This window comes from Diabrotica virgifera, chromosome 4 (genome assembly GCF_917563875.1).
Source record: "Diabrotica virgifera virgifera chromosome 4, PGI_DIABVI_V3a".
Taxonomy (NCBI): Eukaryota; Metazoa; Arthropoda; class Insecta; order Coleoptera; family Chrysomelidae; genus Diabrotica; species Diabrotica virgifera.
The window spans coordinates 264,997,328-265,024,557 of NC_065446.1; the positions used below are offsets into that span (position 1 = coordinate 264,997,328).

Consider the following 27,230-nt stretch of genomic DNA (forward strand, 5'->3'; position numbering starts at 1 on the left):
TTCTTCACAAATAAACTTAATTCGAGGAGAATTTAGAAATTCTTTCTAAATTCATATTATTTGACACACCTCGTATAAAATTAACAAACTTGGATAACTGATGGTTGCATCTTGAGGTTTAGACCATGCACAGATTTTTATGAAGAATAACTTTTTTTCCTAAAATTATTAATAAAAGAGTTATTACATGTCTAATACATAAAAATGATTTTAACTATTTATAATGGGAAATAAGCCACAATATTATTAAAAAATGATTTTTATTAACGTTTCGACGCCCAAATCGGGCGCCGTTGCCAAAATACAAAATACTATTAACATAAACAAAAATGTTGTTGCTTAGTAAAAAAATTCTTCTAATAATTTATTTAATTTGACTCATTTATATCGGCAATTCAGACACATAATATGATACATTTTAAAGTAGAAGACTTTAAAATTATATTGCCAATATTTATGAGTTGCTTATTTCCCATTATAAATAGTTAAAATTGTAAAAATGCCACAAGAAAATAGTTTCAGAATAACATTAATAAAAATGATGTTGGAATCGGTAATTTAGGAAAATTTCTGATTTTTTTTTTAAGTAGAAGGCTGTTATTGCATATTTGAATATGGTTTTTAATTACAAATAACTTTTCATAATAAATTTTTTTGATATTTTGAAATATAAACGTAGTTTGCTCTTGAGTGAAATTCATATTTTTTGACATACCTCGTATACTGTTGACAAAATTTGATATCTGATGATTGCATCTTAGGTTTTAGACTATGCAGAGCACTTTATAAAGAATGACTTTTTTCGTAAAATTGATATTAAAAAAGTTTCCCATATGGTTCCAAGTTACGCAGACACCCTGTATACTGACAACAGAAGTGTTTACTTCATTGTATGTTGTCTTATCGAAGGTATACAGCCAACTACAGCGTTTACTCTTTTTAAAGTTATTTTTAACTATTATAATTTAAGATACCTACAGACTTTTATTATGTTTTAGAGGTCAATGACTGAGATTGTCATCTTTTTTTGTAAGAATTTTAATAAAATCTACATAAATTAATGACAAAAAAAGTGATTAAAATGTTTGTTTCTTTGGTGTGTGTCCTTTTATTTTAAATACTTATCATGCCATAACAAATATTTTTTACACAAAAGAGATATAATATGCTAATATTCGTTTCAGACAAATTCTTACGCTGTATTTCAATATAATATCAAATACAGTTTAAATTTACCTTTCTAACAATATTTAATTTGCATATAAGTGATATAAAATAATAGAGAAATGAACCAAAAATAAAAGTCAAAACTTTGTGTTTGCGTAGCTCCTCTGTAAAAACTGTGATTTTTGTTTGTGACTCTTTTATATTGAAGTAGAGATATACTATTAATTGAATTCCTAGACCAGTACTAATTAGTGCAATATAATATAAACATAATTAAAAGGCAATAATGTTAAAATAATCTTCATGTTTATGGTACATTCTATGTCAAATCACTGAGACATAAACTTTTGGATCTCCAATTTGTCTGAAACTTGGTTTATAGCTTCTGTGAAACGTAAAAATAAGCTCAAGCTGAAGCATTTAAGCCCGAACAGTCTTCTTCTTTTTTTTTTCTTAAAATATCATTTGTAGCGATTTTACAGTGATTTGGTATTTATTTAAACAAATTTGTGTGTTATATCATAAAGTATCAATGAAAAAAATAATTTTTTAATAGAAGGGACTCAAAAATGTCATTATAACGCATTATAACAAGTTATGTATTTTGATTTAAAAACAAGTTTTTTATTAAATTTTAGCGTAGAAAACGTTAAAACACCGTTTTTTACATCTTCCTCCATTCCCAAAATACATCACCTTTGATTTGGCTGAAAATTTGTCCACATACGTCAACGTTTAATTGTGACACCCTGTAGTTCGGTTATTATCAACTTTTGTACTAAGGTAAGTTAGCTTAAATCGACCTACTTTAACCTCGGGAATCTAAGGTTAAGCTATGGCCCATTCTTTACCAAATACCCTGTATAGCCAAAACACAGAACTTTAGTGGTTAAGTGCATATAACTTTTTTTGTATTGTAAAACTATAAAAATCCTTTTAACCAGTCAAAGTCCTGTAGTTTGGCTATAATGTGGGCAAATTTTTAGCCAAATCAAAGATGATGTATTTTGGGAATGGAGGAAAATGTAAAAAACAGTAATGTTTTCTACACTAAAATTTGATCAAAAACTTGCCTTTGAATCAAAATATCTTGCTATAATGCCTTATAATGACATTTTTGAGTCCCTTCTATTAAAACATTGTTTTTCTCGCTATTACTTTATGATAAAATGTGCAAATGTGTTTAAATAAATACCAAATGACTGCAAAATCGCTAAAAAATGATATTTTGAGAAAAAAAGAAGAAGACTGTTCGGGCTTAAATGCTTTAGCTTGAGCTTATTTTTACGTTCCGCAGAAGCTATACACCAAGTTTCAGACAAATCGGAGATCAAAAAGTTTTGAAAGGGAACGGCCCTTATTCTTAAGTTAAAAAAAATAATAACAAACCTGATACAGGCTAAGGTATTTACACCACCGATATTCATAGCACAAGATCCACAAATGCCTTCACGACAAGATCTTCTAAAGGTTAAAGTAGGGTCTACCTCGTTTTTAATTTTAATGAGAGCATCTAGAACCATAGGTCCACAAGAATTCAAATCAACTGTGTACTCTTGCATATAAGGTTTAGTGTCAGGTTTGTCTGGATTCCAACGATAAATGGCAAACGTTTTTGGTCTAGCTGGCTTCTCGGCTCGTTTTGCTTCAGCTGCAGCGGCGTTTGAAGTTGCGGCAACGTGAATAAGACGAACCTGAAATTTTATATTTTTTAAACCTTCATCGGACTGGCCGGGGTCTTTTTTAAACCCAAATCATAATTTTTGGTTGATACTTTTATAGATCTTAATTTTTAATCGGCATTCTTCCATCTATCTGTAGTTTATATATTTTATTGATAAAAAATTATTCATACAAGAACATTAATTATTTAAGGTGAGCAGCTCACCTTTACAAACAGAAACTTACTATTTAACATGGCATATAAATTAAATAATTACACTTTTATAAAAAAGAACTTTTTTATAATACTTAAAACCTTTTTATTATTTATAGGCAAGAATATAAAATAATTTAACGATAAACGATTTAACGATAACATGCTTAAAATTCCAAAAATTACACTCTAATAAAAAAGTACTTTTTATAATATCACGGTTTTGTTATTGTACATATAGGACACAACATGTTTGGAAAGAATAATTAACTTATAAAATATGATTTTTAGTAGGTGTATTAACTGTTGTTTATAATTATGATTCCAAAAATTACACTAGTATAAAATAGTATTTTTTATAATACCACGGTTGTTTAAAATGGTATATATAATTTTAAGTATATAAACTTTTAATTATTTATTAAAAAAATTAAAAAAAGATACGCAACAACCGGGTTCCAACTGGGGACCTCTCGATCTGCAGTCTAATGCCACTGGGGCAACATCAATTTGTAGATATCAATTTATTAACGTATTTTAACTTTAAAATATCATTGCATTAGTCACATTTTAAAAATAGTTTGAAATAAAAAAAATCGATTTATCCATACAGTGTGATTGGTCAGTGGGGTAAAGCTTTGTAAATCCGTTATAAGTAATAGATAGCAATAAAAGTTAATAACAAAAATTGTAGCCAACTTTGATTACAGATTGATAATCAGCAATCGTAAATTGTAAGTTTTAGACAATTATTCAGTCATGGCTTACCTAAAATTTGGAAAGATTTAGACCCCTAATTATTAAAAATTTTGCGCTGAAAATGATATTATCTCGAAAACTAATAAATTTACGCATAGGGAATGTTATACAAAAATTATTATAGTATGGTAATGGTACTTTTCGATAATGATATAAAATACAGGGTGCTCTATTTAAAATTACTGAGAAAATAATGTACTTGCGTTTTGACTCACCCTGTATTCAATATAAAGAAAATTAGCAAAATAACCATTTTCGAAAATTTTGACAATAAATAAAAAATATGACGTCAATAAACCATTGACCTTGTGCTTGCTTTTATTTATACAGGTAGTTAAACTTGTTACGATTTTCATATAAAATTGGTTATAACTTTGTAAATACCCCGTATAACATACCAAACCTTTATATTTTTGTAATCGAAAAGTTACGAAGATTTCGAATATAAAATATAATACAGGGTTTTCTATTTAAAAAAACATATGGTTGGTCTGCCACTATGTTATCGAACACCCTGTAACATTCTAACTAATTTTGTAATGTGAAGCTCAAAGTTCGCTACAATTTTTGTTATTAAGTTTTATCGCTATACATTACTATAACGGATCTACGGAGCTTCACCCCACTAATTATTAATCACCCTGTATAATAGGAGTAAACTATTGGATTGTTAGCTAGTTCTAAGCTATCCTGAAAATTTCAGGTGTCTAGGTAGCCTAGAACTATTTTTAAAATGGATTATAAAATTTGTAGAGTCCGTGACACCAACCAAGCCAAGTAGGTATATAAAAAGGTTTTAAAAAGGAAAGGAAATACAAATACTGTTGGACAAAAAATGGTAGGGTATATGTAAGAAAAACTGACGATTCTGAGCCAATTTACATCCACAATGAGAATATTTTTTAAAATCTTTAATATTATTGCTTGAACATTACAGTAAAGTGGAAAATACGCTAGTAAAATGGATAATGATTGTAAATTGCAAATAAAATTTAAACTGGAGAAAGTACAGTGTAATAATAGTACTGAGTTTAACATACTCTACCTGAATGTTTAGTCTTTGAGAAATAAGACATTGAACTTTGAAACGTTAGTTGTTAAGTTAAATATGTCCGATTCAATTGTAGTGGTCAAACATTCGCTGAGAGCGGGTGAACGCTATATTTTAATGTGAACGGTTATAGTTCAGTTTTTGTTTATAGGGATAAAGAAGATGGTGGGGTAGGGTTATTTGTTAAAGGCTGTTATGAGTACTCAGAACTACTCAGAAGTCTACAGATATAATAAAAAGTGTTTAATGTTATTTTTACAGATTGATAGAAGTATTATAGTGGGTGGAGTATATCATTCTACTGCAATGCAATTTTTGACACACTGGATACAGCACTAAACATATTTGTGAATAAAAAAATTTCAGTTTGGATACTAGGTGACTTTAACATAGACCTTATTCAAGAGAGTATGTATCCCACAAAAATTAATTTGTCAAACAATTGTGTCAAACGGTTTTAGTATATTAAATAAAACTAACCCCTACCAGTATCACCAATCATTTGGCTACCTGTATTGATTAATGTGATGATGAACACCTTAAACTTTGATGCAATGTTAAATATAGTAGATGAAGGTTTCGGTGATCATGAACTGCAGCTATTAAAAGTAAAAAACACATCATTTATAACCACTGACAAGTATTATACAGTAACAACTTTAAACAAACTGAAATTCAAAAATGAAATATACTGCTTGCAAAATCAAATTTGGAATAAACCTGATTCTTTGTGTGATGAAATATCACGGGTTTATCTGAATAATCTTAATACAAAAACAATTAAAAATCGATTTCGACAAAAAAGTGTACCTTGGTTTAACGTCATATTACATAATCTTGTTTTAAAAAGAGATTTTCATTGAAGGCATAGACAATTCCCAAATAGTAAGTTCTTACAAGATGCTTAGTCAAGTCAAGTCAGTGCAAAATGAACCACTGAAAGCAGTGGACAAAGTAAAAAAAGACTATTTCTCGAATTAATTATCAGAGGCACAAGGCAATAGTAAAAAAAACAATATCTATCAACCACTTATTCATAATGCCGAAAATACAAACAAAAACCAATAACAATACATGAACTACACTATCAGAACTCTATATATAATAAACCTGAGGGAGGACCTATCAAACCAATTAAACAAATATTTTTCACAAGCAGGAAAATCTCTGTCAAAGAACGTAACACCTTCAACAAGCACTCCGATAAATGTATTGCCAAAAGAATATATATTTGAATGGCAACAAGTCTTAGAAATTAATGTTCAAGAGATCATAACAAAACTAAAGAAAGGAAAATCTCCTGGCTGAGATGGCTTCGGTGTTGATATTATCAGGGAGTTTGAGAAGGAGTTTCTACTGATCATAACTAGATAGATGGATAGATAGATAAATAACTAAATTAGTTAACCTTTCTCTTGTCACTGAAATAATACCAAACACTATAAAAATGGCAATAGTGATACCACTTTAATAAGGCAGGAGACTTAAAACAGCCGGGAAGTTATCGGCCAATATCTCTCTTAACAGCTATGTCAAAAATATTGGAATCAAATCGCCTGGTGAGAACAATAGTGGCGAAACACGAAAATCAGCGTTTTTGAGTTAAGACCATCAATCAACGTCTAAATATGCCCTCTTTTATGTGCAATATCGGCTAACAATTATTTAATTTCCTTATTACTAGAGGGCGCCTACAAGTCTTTATGGTATTGTGAATTTGTCAAATATTTTAATGCATTCACGACGAAAGCACACCAAACTTTATATCAATACTGGCGAATCTGTAATTACGCTGTGCCAGCATGTATTTGAAATATTAGATATTTTATTAACCCGGGAGTAGTCGCGCTCACTTCTGTAACGTCGATAGTCGCATGTGAGATTCTATCTCAAAATATGAATTTACAACAAATTTTTACTTTGTACTATTTTTATCTACTTTTTATATTGAAAATATATATTTTTAACAATTTTATTAAAAAACCTGTGTTAACGCCCACCTGCCAACATCGACCACCTATCCTAACGGCCAGTTTAAAAATTTCCCAAACCAATTATATGTAGACTACAAAAACTGGCAATACCATCCACCTTTCTATATCGGCCAATAGTTCTTTCATTTTTAGTGGCTGTTACTGACAAATTTTACTGTACAGTAAAACCTGTGTTAACGGCCACCTGTCCTAACAGCCAGTTTTAAAAATTTCCCAAATATATGTATACTACAAAAACTGGCAATAGCGGTCACCTTTCTATATCGGCCAATAGTTCTTTCGTTTTTAGTGGCCGTTACTGACAGGTTTCACTGTATTACGAAAAAGGATGAAATGTGAGATTCTATCTAACGGTGCGACTACTCGCGGGTTAAAGCTAATTGGCTCTCCCCAAAGCCATAAATTCCACAAAAAGAAGAAGAAAAAAAATGCCTACGCATTACTACACCATTTCTCGAGGCACTTACGAAATTTTTTCAAAATTGCAAAAGTTTTCATCAAGTTATCGCGAAAAAGGATAAAAATTGAGATTCTATCTCACCGCGTGACTACTCGCGGGTTAAAGATAGTAGTACAATGTGCAATAGCGGCGAATGAGCACTTTTGTCTCTGTGGTTGTTTTTGCTTTTGTGTTTTTTTTATAAAACTTCTTACAGAGAAACTCAGTTTCAATCGTTCTTAGGTACTTAGAAATAGCAAATCAAGAAAGCGTCTATCCACTTTGGATCAGTATTGTTTAATTCCACACTATCGAGAACCAATATTTATTTCCAAAAAGAAGTCTTACAAAATAAATCAATTCCTTCTACCCACAATCATTTCTTTAGTAGTTTGAAATACAAAACATACGTGAGTGAAATGATGAATTTAATTTTACTATTCATAGTTCTTTTGCTTACTTTTTATCTTTTATCATGTTTATCGTCTTCATAATTATTACTTAAGATGTTATTTTGGTATTTTTCTATTGTACTTTAGTTTCATTTTGCGAATAACTTGTGTGTACAATAAAATATTTTATTTGATGCGTTTAATTTATTTTTAAAAGTAATTTTTTTAATTATTTAAAACAGAAACTAAACTGTTGTAGTATAGTAGTAGTAAAGTATAGTGGCGAAACATCAAATTAAACATCCTCGATAATGCAATAATGGCGTAACACAGAAAAAAAAATCAAAAATAAATACAATATCCATCTTTTCTTCAAATAAAATTACTTCTACTAATTGGTTTACATATCTAGAACCCATATTATTAGAAAATTCTGCAAAATGATTACCTATTAGTCAGTTATACTGTTAAGCAGTTTCATCAAAACTTCAAATACGATTATCTCCAAATGTTCATTTTGAAGTTTCGTCACTACTGTTCTCACCAGGCGATATGTAAATCTTCGAATCATAAACTCCTTGAATACAACTGGCGCCTGGTTTAATAGACAATATGGTTTCAGACATAATTCCAGCACAGTATCACCAGCCACTGACTTGATTACAGATGTAGGTATATAGCAACTTAGACAAAGGATTAAGCTGTGTATTTGTAGTACTAGATTTACAAAAAGCTTTTGATTAACCATGAGTTACTTATCTCAGTACAGTGGAACCTCGATAAGTCGGATTAAACGGGACTGCAGCCGATCCAGGTTATCGAAAATCCGTGTATAGTAAAAATTAATAAAATGCAGTATACCTACAGATAAACTCCATTATAATTGCACAAACATGCAATACAAATGCACAGTAGGTACATTTAAATTATGTACAGTTGTATACAGTATTGTTTATTTCTTAGTAAAAACTCAGTCAAAGTGAAAAAATGTTTGTTTTGTCTGACGAAAATCAGTCCTGGTTAGCCGGACTTCCGGGTTATCGAAGGTTATTGGGGTTCCACTGTACTCTGACAATATGGTATAACTAGTATGTCCTTAGTATGGCTGAGGGATTATTATTTGACTGGCAGAATACAAAAAATGCTCTGTAATAATGTGCTTAGTATGGCAGAAGACATGATATGTGGAGTCCCTCAAGGGTCTATATTGGGACCAACAATGTTCTTTATTTATATAAACTCCATTTCCAATCTACCTTTAAAATTAAAGCTATTTCTATGCTGATGATATAAGATTAATATTATTATATAATAAAAAATATTTCCGTGACTTACTTGTGCTAACCTCCCTTTCCATAATCGGAATAACTGCATTTCTCTAGACATTGTACAATGTTTAAATAAGAAAGTGGTCAACAATGAATGCCAGATTTATAGACAATCATTAACAAATTTTATCTTAATGACTTGACTTTCTTTAAAAAAAAATAAAATACTTTTCTTCTCGGACACAGACACTCAGACCAGTGACAGATGACAGATGAGTTATGTCAAATACTATGGAAGTCGACAGTCGACTTATAATAATCTTGGCCCTGCCTGGATTCCGTGCACTGTAGATATCTACATGTCGCTTTCTATCGATGTCAATTTTCGTAAAAATATTTGAATTTTAGCTTTAATTGAATTATTTTCTAGTTTTACTAGGTTATACTCTAATTGATGCTGAAGTGAGACTTAGTAAAACAAGAAAATATTTGAATTAAAACTAAAAATTAAAATATATTGACACTGCGCATATCGCTTTCTATTAATGTCAATATATTTGAATTTTTAGTTTTAATTCAAATATTTTCTTGTTTTACTAAGTCTCACTTCAGCATCAATAAGAGTATAACCTAGCAAAACTAGAAAATAATTCAATTAAAGCTAAAATTCAAATATTTTTACGAAAATTGACATCGATAGAAAGCGACATGTAGATATCTACAGTGCACGGAATCCAGGCCCTGGGGCCTGATTCTAATTCATTTCGACAGTCGCAATTTCATTTCGACACCGCGCGATTCTTGGGGATATTAACCTTATTATGTTGAGACTGCTCAGAATTTGGGTTGGCGCTTCGGTTTCTTGGATTTTGTTGATAGTCTGGGAAAATTATCGAAAAAATACCATTTTTGGGAAAAATTATTTAACAGCTAATTTATTGCTAAAATCGAATCTTAAGATTGCATATATTAGTAATATGGGGTATGACAAGTCCGCAGAAAGTGTGTTATTTTATTTATAAACAAATTAGCACTCCTAAATCTTCTTTTTTTTTTCAATTAGTGGTCTGTAACTCCTATATTTTTTCCTTTGAGCCAAAAACACTCAAATAAAAATTCACCGTAATTTAGTTCTGCACAAAGTTATTTTTTTTCCGATTTCCTTCAACAAAAATTTTACTCAGAAAATCCGAGTTTTCCCAAAAAATCTGCCATTTTCAATTAAAATTTTAGGGAAGTACCTAATTATTTATCAATAATTAAATAATTGAAGACATGAAAGATTTATTATAGTAGATTATACAGAGGGGCTAAATTATGGAATAAATTCATTTCTTTAAAACGGACGATTTTGGAGCAAAATCCCGAAAGAGGTCGATTTTTATTTTTAAATTACAATTTTTTGGCATATATTTCATACTAGTGACGTCATCCATCTGAGCGTGATGACGTAATCGATAATTTTGTTAATGGGAATAGGGGTCGTGTGGTAGGTCATTTGAAAGGGCGTTTAATTCTCTATTCAGTAATATAAACATTAATATCATTAGGTATTTATACATGGTTGCCAAAAAAAAATTTTGAATTAAATTAATTGGCGCAAAAAGAAGAATGTATGTAATTTATTTAACTCAAAATACATTGTACTGCTGTCAGAAAATAGAAAAAAAGGTTTATTTCACAAATAAACATTTCTTTTCGCTTAAATTAAATCACAAACAGACTCCCTCCTACCTATTGGCAGTTTGAACTTTTAATTTAAGCTAAAAGCAATGTTTATTTGCAAAATAAACATTTTTTTCTATTTTCTGACAGCAATACAATGTATTTTGAGTTAAATAAATTACATGCATTCTTCTTCTTGCGTCAATTAATTTAATTCAAAATTTTTCTTGGCCTCCCTGTATAAATAATGAAACTTATGTTTATAATACTGAATAGAGAATTGAACGCCTTTGTAAATGAGCTACAACACGAACCCATATTCCTATTTAAAAAAATAATTACGTCATCACGCTCGGATGGATGACGTCACTAGTTTGAAATATATGCCAAGAAATTTAATTTAAAAATAAAAATCGACCTGTTTCGGGATTTTTCTCTAAAATCGTCCATTTTAGAGAAAATGAATTTATTCCATAATTTAGCCCCTCTCTGTATATCAGGAGACCGGCGACAATCTAACCAATAGTTTAGCAATAATTAAAATGTTAATTAAAAAATTTCGGTCGAAATAATAACCAGAAAGATTATGATACACCAGAATAACTATGATTTTCATATAAAAAAGCACTATACCTATTCAACGTACCTTACAGGATTGAAATTGGACCATTTGAGCGGTCTCGGGAATGTTATAAAGAAACAATTTTTTGGCTTATAAACAAATAGAACCCCTCAGAAAATATTAGATTAAATTAAATTAAGTTAACGCTGTTGAAAAGAGCACGGCTTCTGTGTCCTTTTCGAAGAAAAACAAATTGAATTGCGAGGAGTGATTCCAGGTATAACCGGTCAAATTTGACCGGCATTTGCGACAGAGTTATAAACAACAGGATTTTAATCTTTGAGCCATTAGATACCTTTTAATTCCGGTCTTCTTTGTACATACAAATTTTCATATCTTCAAGACACTCATAACAAAAAAGATTTATGTCACTGTCACCAAATTATTTAATTATTGATAAATAATTACTTCCCTCAAATTTTAGTTGAAAATTAAAGATTTTGTTTGGAAAACCCGAATTTTCCGAAGAAAATTTCCGTCGAAGGAAATTGGAATAAATTATTAATGTGCAGAATTAAATTACTGTCAATTTTTATGTGAGTGTTTTGGTTTAAAGTTAAAATTTTCGGAGTTTTAGAGCAATAATAAAAAAAAAGATTTCGGAGCGCTAATTTGTTTATAAACAAAATAGCACACTTTCTGTGGACTTTGCACAGCTATATTACTAATATAGGAAATCTTGAAGATTTTATTTCAGCATGTCCAGCAATAAAATAGCTGGTAATTAATTTTCCTTGTTTTTTACTAATTTTCCCAGATTATTACCTCACATCTTTCATTGAGTTGATGATTCATGTTGTGGACATTCTCAATTATTATATTTCTAATTTAATACTATTCTATCTAATTCCTCAAAACAAGCAAATTTCAATTAAACCCAGCTATATTATAATACCTTTTGATTTAGTTTTCCTTGCAAGAAATAAACAAAACACATCTAAACTAAACCTAACCTCGCTTTTGGCCATTCATTCATCTCCGTGTCAAATAATTTCGACAGTCGCCATCGCCATATTGAAAGCGACTTGTTTAGTGTCGAAATTTGATTTAGAATCAGGGCCCTGATTCTAAATCAAATTTCGACACTAAACAAGTCGCTTTCAATATGGCGACGGTTGAAATGCGATTGTGCGAGCCTTGTGGATTTTAGTTGAACTAACGAAGTGACGTCATGAAATAGCGACTATCGAAATTAATAGCGACTTTAAAAAGGGTGTTGATATTATAATTTCGACTGTCGAAATTATTTGACACGGAGATGAATGATTGGCCAAAAGCGAGGTTAGATTTAGTTTAGATGTGTTTTGTTTATTTCTTGCAAGGAAAACTAAAGCAAAAGGTATTATAATATAGCTGGGTTTAATTGAAATTTGCTTGTTTTGAGGAATTAGATAGAATAGTATTAAATTAGAAATATAATAATTGAGAATGTCCACAACATGAATCATCAACTCAATGAAAGATGTAAGGTAATAATCTGGGAAAATTAGTAAAAAACAAGAAAAATTAATTACCAGCTATTTTATTGCTGGACATGCTGAAATCAAATCTTAAGACTTCCTATATTAGTAATATAGCTGTGCAAAGTCCACAGAAAGTGTGCTATTTTGTTTATAAACAAATTAGTGCTCCGAAATCTTTTTTTATTATTGCTCTATAACTCCGAAAATTTTAACTTTAAACCAAAACACTCACATAAAAATTGACAGTAATTCTGCACATTGATAATTTATTCCAATTTCCTTCGACGGAAATTTTCCTCGGAAAATTCGGGTTTTCCAAACAAAATCTTTAATTTTCAACTAAAATTTGAGGGAAGTAATTATTTATCAATAATTAAATAATTTGGTGACAGTGTCATAAATCTTTTTTGTTATAAGTGTCTTGAAGATATGAAAATTTGTATGTACAAAGAGGACCGGAATTAAAAGGTATCTAATGGTTCAAAGATTAAAATCCTGTTGTTTATAACTCTGTCGCAAATGCCGGTCAAATTTGACCGGTTATACCTGGAATCACTCCTCGCAATTCAATTTGTTTTTCTTCGTAAAGGACACAGAAGCCGTGCCCTTTTCAACAGCGTTAACTTAATTTAATTAAATCTAATATTTTCTGAGGGGTTCTATTTGTTTATAAGCCAAAAAATTGTTTCTTTATAACATTCCTGAGACCGCTCAAATGGTCCAATTTCAATCCTGTAAGGAACGTTGAATAGGTATAGTGCTTTTTTATACGAAAATCATAGTTATTCTGGTGTATCATAATCTTTCTGGTTATTATTTCGACCGAAATTTTTTAATTAACATTTTAATTATTGCTAAACTATTGGTTAGATTGTCGCCGGTCTCCTGATATACAGAGAGGGGCTAAATTATGGAATAAATTCATTTTCTCTAAAATGGACGATTTTAGAGAAAAATCCCGAAACAGGTCGATTTTTATTTTTAAATTAAATTTCTTGGCATATATTTCAAACTAGTGACGTCATCCATCCGAGCGTGATGACGTAATCGATTATTTTTTTTAAATAGGAATAGGGGTTCGTGTTGTAGCTCATTTACAAAGGCGTTCAATTATCTATTCAGTATTATAAACATTAATATCATTATTTATACAGGGAGGCCAAAAAAATTTTTGAATTAAATTAATTGACGCAAGAAGAAGAATGCATGTAATTTATTTAACTCAAAATACATTCTATTGCTGTCAGAAAATAGAAAAAAATGTTTATTTTGCAAATAAACATTGCTTTTAGCTTAAATTAAATGTTCAAACTGCCAATAGGTAGGAGGGAGGCTGTTTGTGATTTAATTTAAGCGAAAAGAAATGCTTATTTGTGAAATAAACCTTTTCTTCTATTTTCTGACAGCAGTACAATGTATTTTGAGTTAAATAAATTACATACATTCTTTTTGCGCCAATTAATTTAATTCAAAAATTTTTTTTGGCAACCCTGTATAATTACCTAATGATAATAATGTTTATATTACTGAATAGAGAATTGAACGCCCTTTCAAATGACCTACCACACGACCCCTATTCCCATTAACAAAATTATCGATTACGTCATCACGCTCAGATGGATGACGTCTCTAGTAAGAAATATATGCCAAAAAATTGTAATTTAAAAATAAAAATCGACCTCTTTCGGGATTTTGCTCCAAAATCGTCCGTTTTAAAGAAATGAATTTATTCCATAATTTAGCCCCTCTGTATAATCTACTATAATAAATCTTTCATGTCATCAATTATTTAATTATTGATAAATAATTAGGTACTTCCCTAAAATTTTAATTGAAAATTGCAGATTTTTTGGGAAAACTCGGATTTTCTGAGTAAAATTTTTGTTGAAGGAAATCGGAAAAAAAATAACTTTGTGCAGAACTAAATTACGGTGAATTTTTATTTGAGTGTTTTTGGCTCAAAGGAAAAATTTTAGGAGTTACAGACCACTAATTGAAAAATAAAGAAGATTTAGAAGTGCTAATTTGTTTATAAATAAAATAACACACTTTCTGCGGACTTGTCATACCCCATATTACTAATAAAGTAACGCATAAATTCGTTATTTCGTAAAGTGGTTACTTTAAGGAAAATTCCCGAAACACGTCGATTTTTATTTTTAAATTACGGTTTTTTGGCATATATATCATACTAGTGAAGTCATCCATCTGGGCGTGATGACTTAATCGATGATTTTTTTAAATGAGAATAGGGGTCATATGATAACTCATTTAAAAGGGTATCCAATTCTCTATCCAAGAATATAAACATTAACATAATTATTTATACAGTGTGTTCAAAAAACATTTTTTAATTAAAATAAGTGAGACAAAAAGAAGAATATAATGTAATTATTTAATTCAAAATACATTTTACTACTGTCAGTAAACAGAAAAAAATTTTATTTGACAAATAAACATTGATTTTCGCTTAAACGAAATGTTCAAACTGCCAAGCGACAGGTGGGTGGCAGCTTTAACATTGAATTTAAGCAAAAAACAATATTTATTTCTCAAATAAACATTTTTTTCCTGTTTTCTGACAACAGTAAAACGTATTTTGAATTAAATAAATTACGTACATTCTTCTTTTTGTTTCAATTATTTTAATTAAAAAAATGTTTTTTGAACACCTTGTATAAATAATTAGGTAAATGTTTATATTAGTGAATAGAGAATTGAATACCCTTTCAAATGAGCTATCACATGACCATTCTCATTTAAAAAAATCATCGATTACGTCATCGCGCCCAGATGGATGACGTCACTAGTATGATATATATGCCAAAAAATCTGAATCTAAAAATAAAAATCGACCCGTTTCAGGATTTTTCATTAATGTCGCTGGTTTACGAAATAATGAATTTATGCGTTACTTTATGGACGCACTGTATATGCAATCTTAAGATTCGATTTTAGCAATAAAATAGCTGGTAAATAATTTTTCCCAACAATGGCATTTTTTCGATAATTTTCCCAGACTATCAACAAGTTCCAATAAACGGGAGCGCCAACCCAAATTCTGAGCAGTCTCAACATGATAAGATTAATATCCCCAGTTGGAACTAATATCGAAATGAATAAGAATCGCTATATTCTGCGGCTGTCATGGCGGTGTCGAAATGAAATTGCGACTGTCGAAATGAATTAGAATCAGGGCCCTTATCATAATCCTGTCTGAGGGCCCGGGGCCCAGCAGGTGGATCACGAAACTCGATTATCGACTTTAGTCGATCGAGTTAACTCGATAATCGGGAACTTTGTTTCACGACATTCGATCAATCGACTCGACTCTACCAAAATCTCTCGACAACCCTAAAGGTGTCGAGTTAACCAGTTTTGAAAGTTATGCTAGTATGATTAGTGTGTTTTGGACGAAATTAAATTTTTTTTTTTTATATAAAAACTGTAATATGTAATTATTTTCTACAAAAACTTAATCTTTTACGTTTTATTTCTGCAGTCTCCTTTTTCAATGCCGACTTAAAATCGGTCCAAGTCTGAAAAGCATAATTATTTTAAATGATTTTTGCCATATAAGAATAACTAAATATGTTCTTACTTTTTATCCATTTTTCAACTGGTTTATTAGTATACCCCAAACTATTAAGCTGGGTAGCAAGAGTTTCCCACTTATTTCTTATAATATGTTTGGCATTGGGACCCATAGCTCTTCCAGAAACCATTTCAGGATTAGACTCAAATGAATCTAATAAAATTTCCCACTGTTTTGGGGTTGGTCTAGTTGACATTGTTATTTCAATTTAAATCAACCGTAACAACAATAACGACAATTTTAACCCTAAACACAGTCCTAAACAACGAAAATAAACTTTTTGAACGTGTCTTCGGTTGCCTACATAAACTGAACAGAAGTTAGGTACAATCGAGAAACTCGATTTTCTACTCGATCGAGGTTCGTGAAAAACTCAATAGACTCGATAACGAGTTAAGTCGATTTAGTCGAGTCGACTTTCCGGATTACGAACACTCGATACGAATCGTATCCGCCATGTTTTCCCATAAGGCGCTACGGTAAAACATGGCGGATACGATGCGTATCGAGTGTACGTAATCCGGGCCCTCCTGATTAGCTCTTTTTTCCTTGTCTAAGCTGATTAGCGTCATAAAGTTAGCGAAACGGTTTTTTCAAAGTCGTTATTTTGACTTCTGCCATAGGTCAAAAAATTGCACCTCGTTTGCGGATAATTGCACCATTCAAAATTTCATTTGCGGAGTTTCCATTTTTGAGATATAAGCAAATCAAAAGTGGAGATTTCGGCGCAGCGCTAAAAATAAACGCTGTGTCTAGGTACATGCTAACGTGTACGCAAATAAAAATGTTAGGTACACGCGAATTAAACTTCATCAAGCCAGTGACGTCATTATTTAGCGTGCGCAGTGACTTTATATTTTCGTACACGCTATTTTGATATGTTAAGGCCCGGTACTTTATGTCTCGATTAACAGCCGGTTAGCTAACTGGAGTTTAATCGGGACCTCTTTAAGGTCTCTTGCGTTCTAATAAAGGCGATTACAAGTATTATTATAATTATAAATAAGGATAATAATAATTATAATTGCATTTATTACAACGCAAGACACCCTATAAAGAGGTCCCGATTATAAACCCCGGTTAACTAACCGGCTGTTAATCCAGACATAAAGTACCGGGTAGTGTTTGTTGTTTGTTTGATAGAAAATATTTTTATTAAGGGAAGGGGAAGGGAAGCAAAACTATTCAGATGTTTCAAACTTAATTGTAATAAAACTATGTATATACAGAGTGGTTCATCTTATTCACCTCGGTCTCTGTACAGAAAACCACTTGATATTTTAAAAAAATTTCTTCACAGAAATATACAGGGCCTTTAATACTACAACCTAAAAATAATGTGAATTATACAGGGTGTTCCAAAAAAGAGTGGTATATCAAAGTTATATTTTTTCTTATGGAATGCCCTATATCTGATGACATTATTGAATTGACCTTAAAAAATAAGCTATACTTTCATAAGGGTCGCCCCCAATTCGCCTAAAGTGTAAATGTCGGTAACACAGAGATAGTCACGAAAACGCATAATCACCAAGTCACACCAAGTTGGATACAACCCTATTCATATACACACCAACTCACATACATACTGAGAATAAATAATTATACATAATATAATTAGAAATTGAATTAATGATGTCGTTATTATATGTATTATATCGATTAAAAAGTATAGAACATGTATTATCCCACAAATATAATATAAGAGTATAACAGTATTTTATACTTTTATGTTTGTTGGATTGTATTACAAATGGGAAGAAAAAGAGAAGATTTGATTTACCTACCTAACCTATTAAAATGATATAATAAAAATCTTATAAAAATACATCATAAAAATAAAATATAAAGTAGTTTTTGGAAAATTAGAGTATATATTTCTAAAATATGTGTATAACTAGCAGATGATAGATAAAATATAGGACGAAGTTGTTAAAAATGGACAATTTTTACAATCCTGTTCCTTTGGAAAGTGCTGAAACTTACAGATTTAAACGCAGACAGCAAGTAGAAGGAGAATCAGTGCAATAATTTCTATATAAATTGCAATTTTCAAGCACATCTAAAGTCTGCCATAAGGAACCAATTTGTTTTATGTTCCAAAAGAATACAAGCAAGACTATTGGGCACCAGGAATCTAGACTTTGAGGGAGCAGTGGAGATTGCCTGTAGTTTGGAAACTTCTGAAATGGACAGTAATTAATTAAGTTGCAATAATTCAATTCATTTTTACAATCTAATAAATCTAGATCAAATTGTATCTAAATTTGTAAATATTCACAATAAATATTTTTAATTATAATAGATTATAGGTACTATAATATACATATTCTAAAGACAGTGCGATTTATGTAAATACAATTGCAATTTTATACCCTGAATCTATCTGCTACTCTTTCAGAATAACAGCAAATTATTTGGACGAAAAATGTAAACGAGTTAGTTACCTATATATTTTTTTTTTCAAATTTTCATTCTGTATTGCGATTTTTGGAATAATTTTCTGGGGGGAAAGTAGTACGGCTGAACAGGTTTTTATATTACAAAAAAGAGCAATTGGAACTCTACTTAACTTGAAATACAGGGATTCATGTAGAGATAATTTCAAAAAACTCAACCTACTAACAATAACAGGAACATACATATATGAATGCTTCCTTTTCATTTTTAGAAGTAGGCATAAATTCATGAAACGTAATAAACCATAATTCTAATAAACCAAACAATTTTATAAACTATATAATGTACCAATACATAGACTAACAACATCTGAGAAAACTACAGAATATAGAAAGTCTGTTCAACAGTTACTCATATACCTAGAACCATACAAAGTGGAATAATACCTTCAAGCTGACCTGCAAGGAGACTGTTATTTTTATGTTAAGTGTAGGTTGTTTCAGAAACCCTTATAAATTGTATTTTACACCATTCTCCCTACTGATATTTTTATTTTTGTATAAACTTGTGAATCCTGAGAATAAAGCTTTTTTCTATTCTATTCAATTTATATAAAATTAATTGCAGAAATATCACTTAAACTTTATAGGGCTCGGCAGTTATGTATTGCATTTAGTTAAAGGCTGGATTAAAGCATAGATAATACTTAATAAACTAGTGACTCATTTAATTAACTATTATTTAAGATAAGTAAACATATTATTTTTGTGCAAGTAAAGGAAGAGCTTATTTCGAAAAACTGAAAATTATTTTAATAACCAATTAGGGCATTTTATACACATTCAAAATATTTCCCTAATAACACACGGACATCCAGTGAAAGTCCTTCACATATGTCCCTCCAACGTCCATTTTAGTATGAACAACTTTATATTTTGATCCAAATGTGGTGCTGCCAAACATACACCTAACGTCCTGAGGGGACGTTTACTGGGTGTCATTTGGACCTTCATCAGATGGCATAGTTTGGTCCAAAATGTCGCGCTAATAAACGTCTCCCGAGCTTCCTGAGAGGATGTCCACAATATAATTGGACCTTCATTGGACATCCAAGCAATAAGTCTAGTAGACTTACTTCTATTAAGAATGTATTTTGGGAATAAAAATAAATTTTAAAAGGAACTTTTATTACATATTACATTAATACATTAGGTAAATAATTGATATGTAGGTATTTATTACTAACAAATGAGACAAAATCACTGTCAAAATTATATATCAGCATTAAAATATATACAATATATTTATAAAATTAGAAATACATAAATGATTCGGTCATTGCGAAAACAATACATGTTACAATGTGTAAATTTTTCAGGAAACGTAAAAATCTTTTCATTAGTTGGATATTCCTAGATAATACTATATTTTATATAAGTATTATGGGTTGTGAATGAATCTTTCTAAAAGGCAAAAAAAGTTTAAATGTTTATATGTTTAAATGTAAATTTCATGGCGTCAAAAAGCATCGTCATTTTACCCAAAATATGGACTAAGATTGTTTTCGCAATGACTGATTCAAATACAATAAATAAATTCCTAAGGCAATTGATACATAACCTAAACAATTATGAGGTAACTGATTTGCATGCATAGTGGTCAGACCATATCATACCTGTATTTGAACCATAATTAGTTCTGCGATAAGGAACAAAGAAAAGTGAATTGTGGCACAGTGAACGGAAAGAAATATAACAAATTAGCTGAAGCATTTCAGAAGATTGGATTATCTCATTTACAAGCTTAAAAATAAATATGAAGTCAAAGTTAACTCTTCTGACAAGAAGATAATCTAGATTCAATAAATTGATCATACCAGAATAAAAATATGGCTTACACAATTTAAAAGAACAGTACATCAGAAATCTAAACAAATTAGATGTTCTATATGTATCAGGACCTTTATTGGCATTAAGACACTGTAAACATGATAGAATGTCACAAATTTTAATAGTTAAGTGTGAATATCACTATCACTATGAGTGATATTGGGACTATGACTGCTCTGGTCTGGACAGGAAAAAGAAGCATTATGGACACTGCTGAAGAAATTGGCAAAAGCATCAACAATTGATTGTGGCTCACTAAAAACAGAATCATTAACATTGAGTGTGGATAAAATGAGTTAAGACTTATACTCTCAACTGAAATTATTTTCGTCTTAGAAGTTCATATATATCCAATGCACATTGATGGTGGCACTATGTGGCTCACATGAAAACCATCCGCAAATAAAGTGTTAAACTTATAACATGGAATATTAAAATTATTTCTCTTACAATTAACCACATTCTAAACAGATTTTATATCGTAATTCAGTGATTCCTTAGTATTTTCTATATATAACATGTAGCAGTCCGTACTTTTTTACTTACATAAAGATCATAAGCTACAAAATTCATCATAATCGCTAACACAACATAATTCTTCTTCAATAATTCCATCAGGACTACCAAGGAGTCTCGAATCTGTTAGCCATAAATTAAAACTATAATTTTGTCTTAGGTGCTCCATGGGCCTATGCATATTTTCTATGGATTCTGCCCAATGAATGGTTTTTATATACCTAATCAACATTGTATTCACCTGCAAAGAAAAAAAATTTTTGAGGTTTATGTACAACAATTATCAAAATCTCATTGAAAAACAGAAGCAGAATAATAATTCGACCCCTGCATAGAATGACGTTGTAACTAACATTTTTGGCGATTTTTATTTACAGTGTTCTTCTGGTACAACTTTTTATGCTCTATCTGCCAATATTATCAGTGTGGTTATTGTTTTAAATTGAGTTAGGTGAGCTAACTAAATGACCATCAACGATCCAAGTATAAAAGTTTCCTGTTGTCCTGTAGTTTAGTTGAATTATAATCGTTGATGGTCATTTAGTTAGCTCACCTAACTCAATTTATAACAGTTATAACTGCATTTATAAGAAAAAATCCGAATGGTGTAATACCATAAATGTAAAAAATATTTGACTTATTTGTAGAACAACACAGTAACTGCAGATGTTACAATTTTATTCGCCACGTAACTGTTGTTACAACTTTATTCGCTACTAAGTTCTGATAATTTTGTGCATATGACTACATATGTGTCAGATAAGATCATCGTAAGTGCCCTTACAAGATTATTCTATGCACTTTATATTTATATCAAAAGCTGTAACTGCCATAATGCAAAAACCTATCCTCTTATTCTGAAAGAGTTTAACATTTATATAATTACTTCTTACACTGAAAAAATGTTACATGCAATTAAAAAAATCAAAGAAATTGCTATCTTTTTTTCTGAAGAATATAAATGCTGGTTACCAAGGGTATTCATTGCAGGGGTCGAATTATCAGAACAACTTCTAGGATTTTTATTCTTGTTTCTCATTTACTAAGTACTGTAATACACATATTTTAACTCACCTACAACAAGGCTTTTTAACAAACTATGTGGAGACCTGTTTCCTTTGCATATGAGACGATTTGTCCAAAAGTACTTGCTGTTAGATTTAACTTTTTTTCAAGATACCACTTTTAATGTGTAACCTGTCTATTAGTGGCTTCAGCGATGTCCCGTATTATTCGTCATCCATTTGATGCTATCCTATTAATCCTATCAGTAGACACCAAAAAACTCCATGGAATTTAATATTTCTTCAGTCACTGGGAAGTTATGACCTATCACAATCACAGCTTTTATTCTTCATATTGGCTAATATTTCCCCCCTAATGCCCATTAAGTAAATCAGAGTCAAATATCATCAATTTTTTACATGTTTCTTTAGTACAAACGTGTAGACTGTTCTGGTTCTACAGTGCGTCCATAAAGTAACGCATAAATTCATTATTTCGTAAACCGGCGACTTTAAAGAAAAATACCGAAATAGGTCGATTTTTATTTTTAATTTCCGATTTTTTGGCATATACATCATACTAGTGACGTCGTCCATCTGGGCGTGATGACGTAATAGTTGATTTTTTTAAATGAGAATAGGGGTCATGTGATAGCTCATTTGAACGGGTATTCAATTCTCTATTCCCTAATATAAACATTAACATAAGTATTTATACAAGGTGTTCAAAAACTCATTTTTTTAATTAAAATAATTGAAACAAAAAGAAGAATGTATGTAATTTAGCTAATTCAAAATACGTTTTAATGTTGTCAGAAAACAGGAAAAAATTTATTTGACAAATAAATATTGTTTTTTGCTTAAATTCAATGTTAAAGCTGCCACCCACCTGCCTCTTGCCAGTTTGAACATTTCGTTCAAGCGAAAATCAATGTTTATTTGTCAAATAATTTTTTTCTGTTTACTGACAGTAGCAAAACGCATTTTGAATTAAATAAATTACATACATTCTTCTTTTTGTCTCGATTATTTTAATTAAAAAATATTTTTTTGACCACTCTGTATAAATAATTATATTATTGTTTACATTAGTGAATAGAGAATTGAATACCCTTTCAAATGAGCTATCACATGACCCCTATTCTCATTTAAAAAAATCATCGATTACGTCATCAGGCCCAGATGGATGACGTCACTACTATGATATATATGGCAAAAAATGAGAAATTAAAAATAAAAATCGACCTGTTTTGGGAGTTTTCTTTAAGGTCGCCGGTTTACGAAATAATGAATTTATGCGTTACTTTATGGACGCACTGTATACAGAGAGAGTCTGTAAAGTGGAATAAATTCAATATCTCAAATACTAATTGTTTTTTTGGAAAATGCTCAGACCCGTCGATTAGTATTTCAAATTGTCCTTTTTGACATTCAATAATAATGTATACAGGGTGTCCCAATTTAGAGATATGACGTCATCGTCGATTTTCTTAAATGGCAACACTGTCATTTTGATAGCTAATTTGATAGGGTTTGTAAAGTTATACATAACTGCAAAATATCAAATTTTTATTCTCTACCATTTACAAGATAATATAAAATAACAAAGTTATATCTGTAATTTGGAATATATTCAATAATTAAAATACTAACTGTTTTTTTGAAAAATGCTCAGACCCGTCGATTAGTATATCAAAGTGTCCTTTTTGACATGCAATAATAATGTATACAGGGTGTCCCAATTTAGAGATATGACGTCATCGTTGATTTTCTTAAATGGCAACACTGTCATTTTGATAGCTATTTTGATAGTGTGTGTAAAGTTATACACAACTGCAAAATTTCAAATTTGTATTCTCTACCATTTAGATGATAATAAAAAATAACAAAGTTATGAAAAAGAAGTAATCAACTAATAATTGAATTTAATTATTTCAATAAATTAAGCAAAAACTCATAATGTTGCCCTCAATTATTGTCAAATTGTCAATGGGCAACGTTATGAGCATTTGCTTAATTGAAATAAATAAATTCAATTCCCAATATAGCAATTTGTCGACGCGACAACGTTGTCTACCGCGTGGCAACGTTTTGTTACAACGTTGTTATTGCCTAGAAGACGACCCAATTCTGCACTAATTTGGTGGACGATTTTTGAGTTGTCTTGACGTTGCCTAGGCAACCTTAAGCGTTGCATAAGACAACTGAAGCGACTATAAAAAGTGCCTGCGTGCAATGGTTGCTCAAAGAGTCGGACTGGTTATGTTTTTTTACCTATATAAAAAGTAAACTATTTTGACATCATATCGGGTATTTAAATTTATATAATTACATAAATAAGGACTTAAACAAAATTACCTGATGTGAAATTTATAAACGCATCTCAGATTACCGTCAAATATGGATATTCCACCTTTAAAAAACACACGCGCTCATTTTTTATCACCTTTTTAACAAAAAATATGTAAATTTAAAAAATCTAATTTTAATATAAAAGCCAGAATTTATGTTAAAGATGTTTTGTATAAATTTAATGTATTGATGGTGCTTTTAAAGGTATTAGAAAATGCCTGCATTTTTTATATTTTGTGTTTTTATTTTCTTTACATCCCAAAAAAAACAAAATGGTGCATTAAACAACATTACCAATATTACTTAAAATATACTTTATTACCAACCATAGACGGATGAGACAACCGAGAAGTCCAATCGCCGACCAAACACGGCCTGGACCGACTATCCCAACCACTTTAGAACGCACTCTCTTATTGGGTGACAGAGGTCATGTGACCAGTGCAATGAAGTGCATCATTCTCCTTAACAGCGTTGCCACATTTAGTAGATATCTACTGTTTTGGTATATTTTTGATATTATTTAAAAAATTCTAGTAGGCAATGTTTTTTATTAGATGTTTGGTATATTTCAATATTTTGTCATCACTAAAATAAAATTTGCTTTTTAATAGTATTCACCCCATTTCTAAATTAATTTTCAGACATTTTGTTACAATTTCCCAATGTCATTACCGAAAATAAGATTCAGGACGTAGATGATGATAATAGATGGACAGAGAACAGACAAGGCGGAAACGGCGCGTTCGTTGGGAAAATATTCCCATGAGATATTTTTGCATAATCACATTCGTGAGACATCCCAGAATAAGGTTCAAGAAGTCGCCCACGAGAAAAGTGGGCCAATTTTTTTTAACAATTTTTTTTTAATCAAATTGCAAAAATAAATATTTTGGCCCGCACTAATTTTTTTTAGATTTTTTGGACCATTCTGGACAAAAAAGGTCTCTTATAATTTTTCTCTAAAGTTGATCTTTTTCGAGTTAGAAGCAAGTTAAAATTTGAAAAACGCGAAAATGGCCATTTTTAAGCCTAATAAGTCGGTCAAAAATTATTATTTTGAAAGTCAGAAAGTGAATAAATCAAAGTTTAAAGTCACCGTTACATGATCCCGAAGAAATCTGTTTCATTAATTTACTACTAAGCTGTTATTTTTAATTAATAACAATGAGTGGTTGTATCGTATTGACGCTGCTGTAAATGCGAGTGCGAGGACTGCTGGAATAGCTTCTCTCTCGCACTCAGCATTTAGAGCCCCGCACACGTGAATGGCGCTTATTATTATTACTTAAAAATAACAGCTTAGTAATAAAATAATGACGAAAATTTCTTCAGGATCTTGTAGGGGGGGCTTCAAACTTTGATTTAGTCATATATTGACTTTCATAATAATAACTTTTAACCGAGTTATTAAGCCTTGAAAATCGCCATTTTTCGTTTTTTTTCAATTTTAAATTGCTTATAAGTCGAAAACGATCAACTTTAGAGAAAAATTATTAGAGACCTTTTTTGTCCAGAATGGTCCAAAAAATTTAAGAAAAAATTTCTCGTGCCAAAAATATTGATTCTTGCAATTTGATTAAAAAAAAAAATTGTTAAAAAAAAATTGGCCCACTTTTCACTTGGGCGACTTCTTGAACCTTATTCTGGGATGTCTCACGAATGTGATTATGCAAAAAATTTTCATGGGAATATTTTTCCCTTCGAACCCGCCGTTTTCGCCTTGTCTAGAAATGAAACTGGTAAAACCAGATCTAATTAAGGAAATCTTCATATAATTGGTTTGGAGAATTTTCAAAATGATTGTAACGTTCGGTTTCATAATCAGTTTTTTAAATTTTAAGTAAGTTGGTACCTCTACCTTTATCACAATTCATATATAGGGCTTTTCATCGATTGTCATTTGTTTCGAGCTTCTGTCATGTGTCACATAATATTAATATATCTACGTCATACGTCTTTGGTTTGTATCATTGGATATACCAATAACGTATGACGTGGATATATTAATATTTAGTGACACATGACAGAAGCTCGAAACAAATGACTGTGAATGAAAAGCCCTATGGGTAAATGTCAACTTTAAAGTGAACTTTACTTTAATGTTTACTTTAAGTTGATTATGAAATCGGGCGATTTTGACAGGTAACCGTTAACACAGATTTTACTGTATTTACAGGGCCTAAAAAGAATCTACTGATTTCTATTGATTTTTTGAAAGCAAAACTACTATCCGCTGCAAGATAATTCGGATGGAATTCAGACAAAATATATACAAAAAGTACATATTTTGTCGGAGTTTCAGCCAAATTATCTTGCAACGGATATAGTACTGAAAGAGTAAGAAACTGGCCTGGCAACCCTGTCTAGCAAAGCTGATACAAAGATTAGAACTTATCAAATCTACTGATAAAACAATGGACAATGGAGAAACCAGCTAATAAAAAACAAATAAACAGGTTGTTAAATAAATCGAAAATTTCCAGCAAAATAAAATATAAAATAATAAGAAAAAAGTAAGGTTATAAAGTAAATTCTTTTTTTGCTCCTGAAGTTGCCGTAAACGTGTCACATATCTATAGAACTATACGTAAAGGCCCTGTGGTCGTGAGAGACAACTACCTAGTCGGCCAGAAAACCCATGGGCGTAAATTAGTTTAGCATTATAACGTTTTTAAGTAGTTGCGATTGTTGAAAAAACTTGACTGTGATATGTAGTTGTCACAATAGTAATAACTTAGTTGCCCATATAACTAAAGATATTACTTAACGTTGTAA

The 27,230-nt window shown here is 30.5% G+C and overlaps 1 protein-coding gene across 1 annotated transcript in view; it reads right to left on the minus strand.

The window, feature by feature from the left end:
* The window catches only part of LOC114325135 (succinate dehydrogenase [ubiquinone] iron-sulfur subunit, mitochondrial), a 55,503-nt gene extending 46,267 nt beyond the window's left edge, over positions 1 to 9,236 (minus strand). The window contains exons 1-2 of the mRNA XM_050650027.1: positions 9,014 to 9,236; positions 2,557 to 2,861 (exon numbers count right to left, since the gene is read on the minus strand). Coding sequence (XP_050505984.1) covers positions 2,557 to 2,861; positions 9,014 to 9,064 — 356 coding nt within the window. The 5' untranslated portion in view covers positions 9,065 to 9,236. The remainder of the gene's footprint in view (positions 1 to 2,556; positions 2,862 to 9,013) is intronic.
* Positions 9,237 to 27,230: the final 17,994 nt, after the last annotated feature.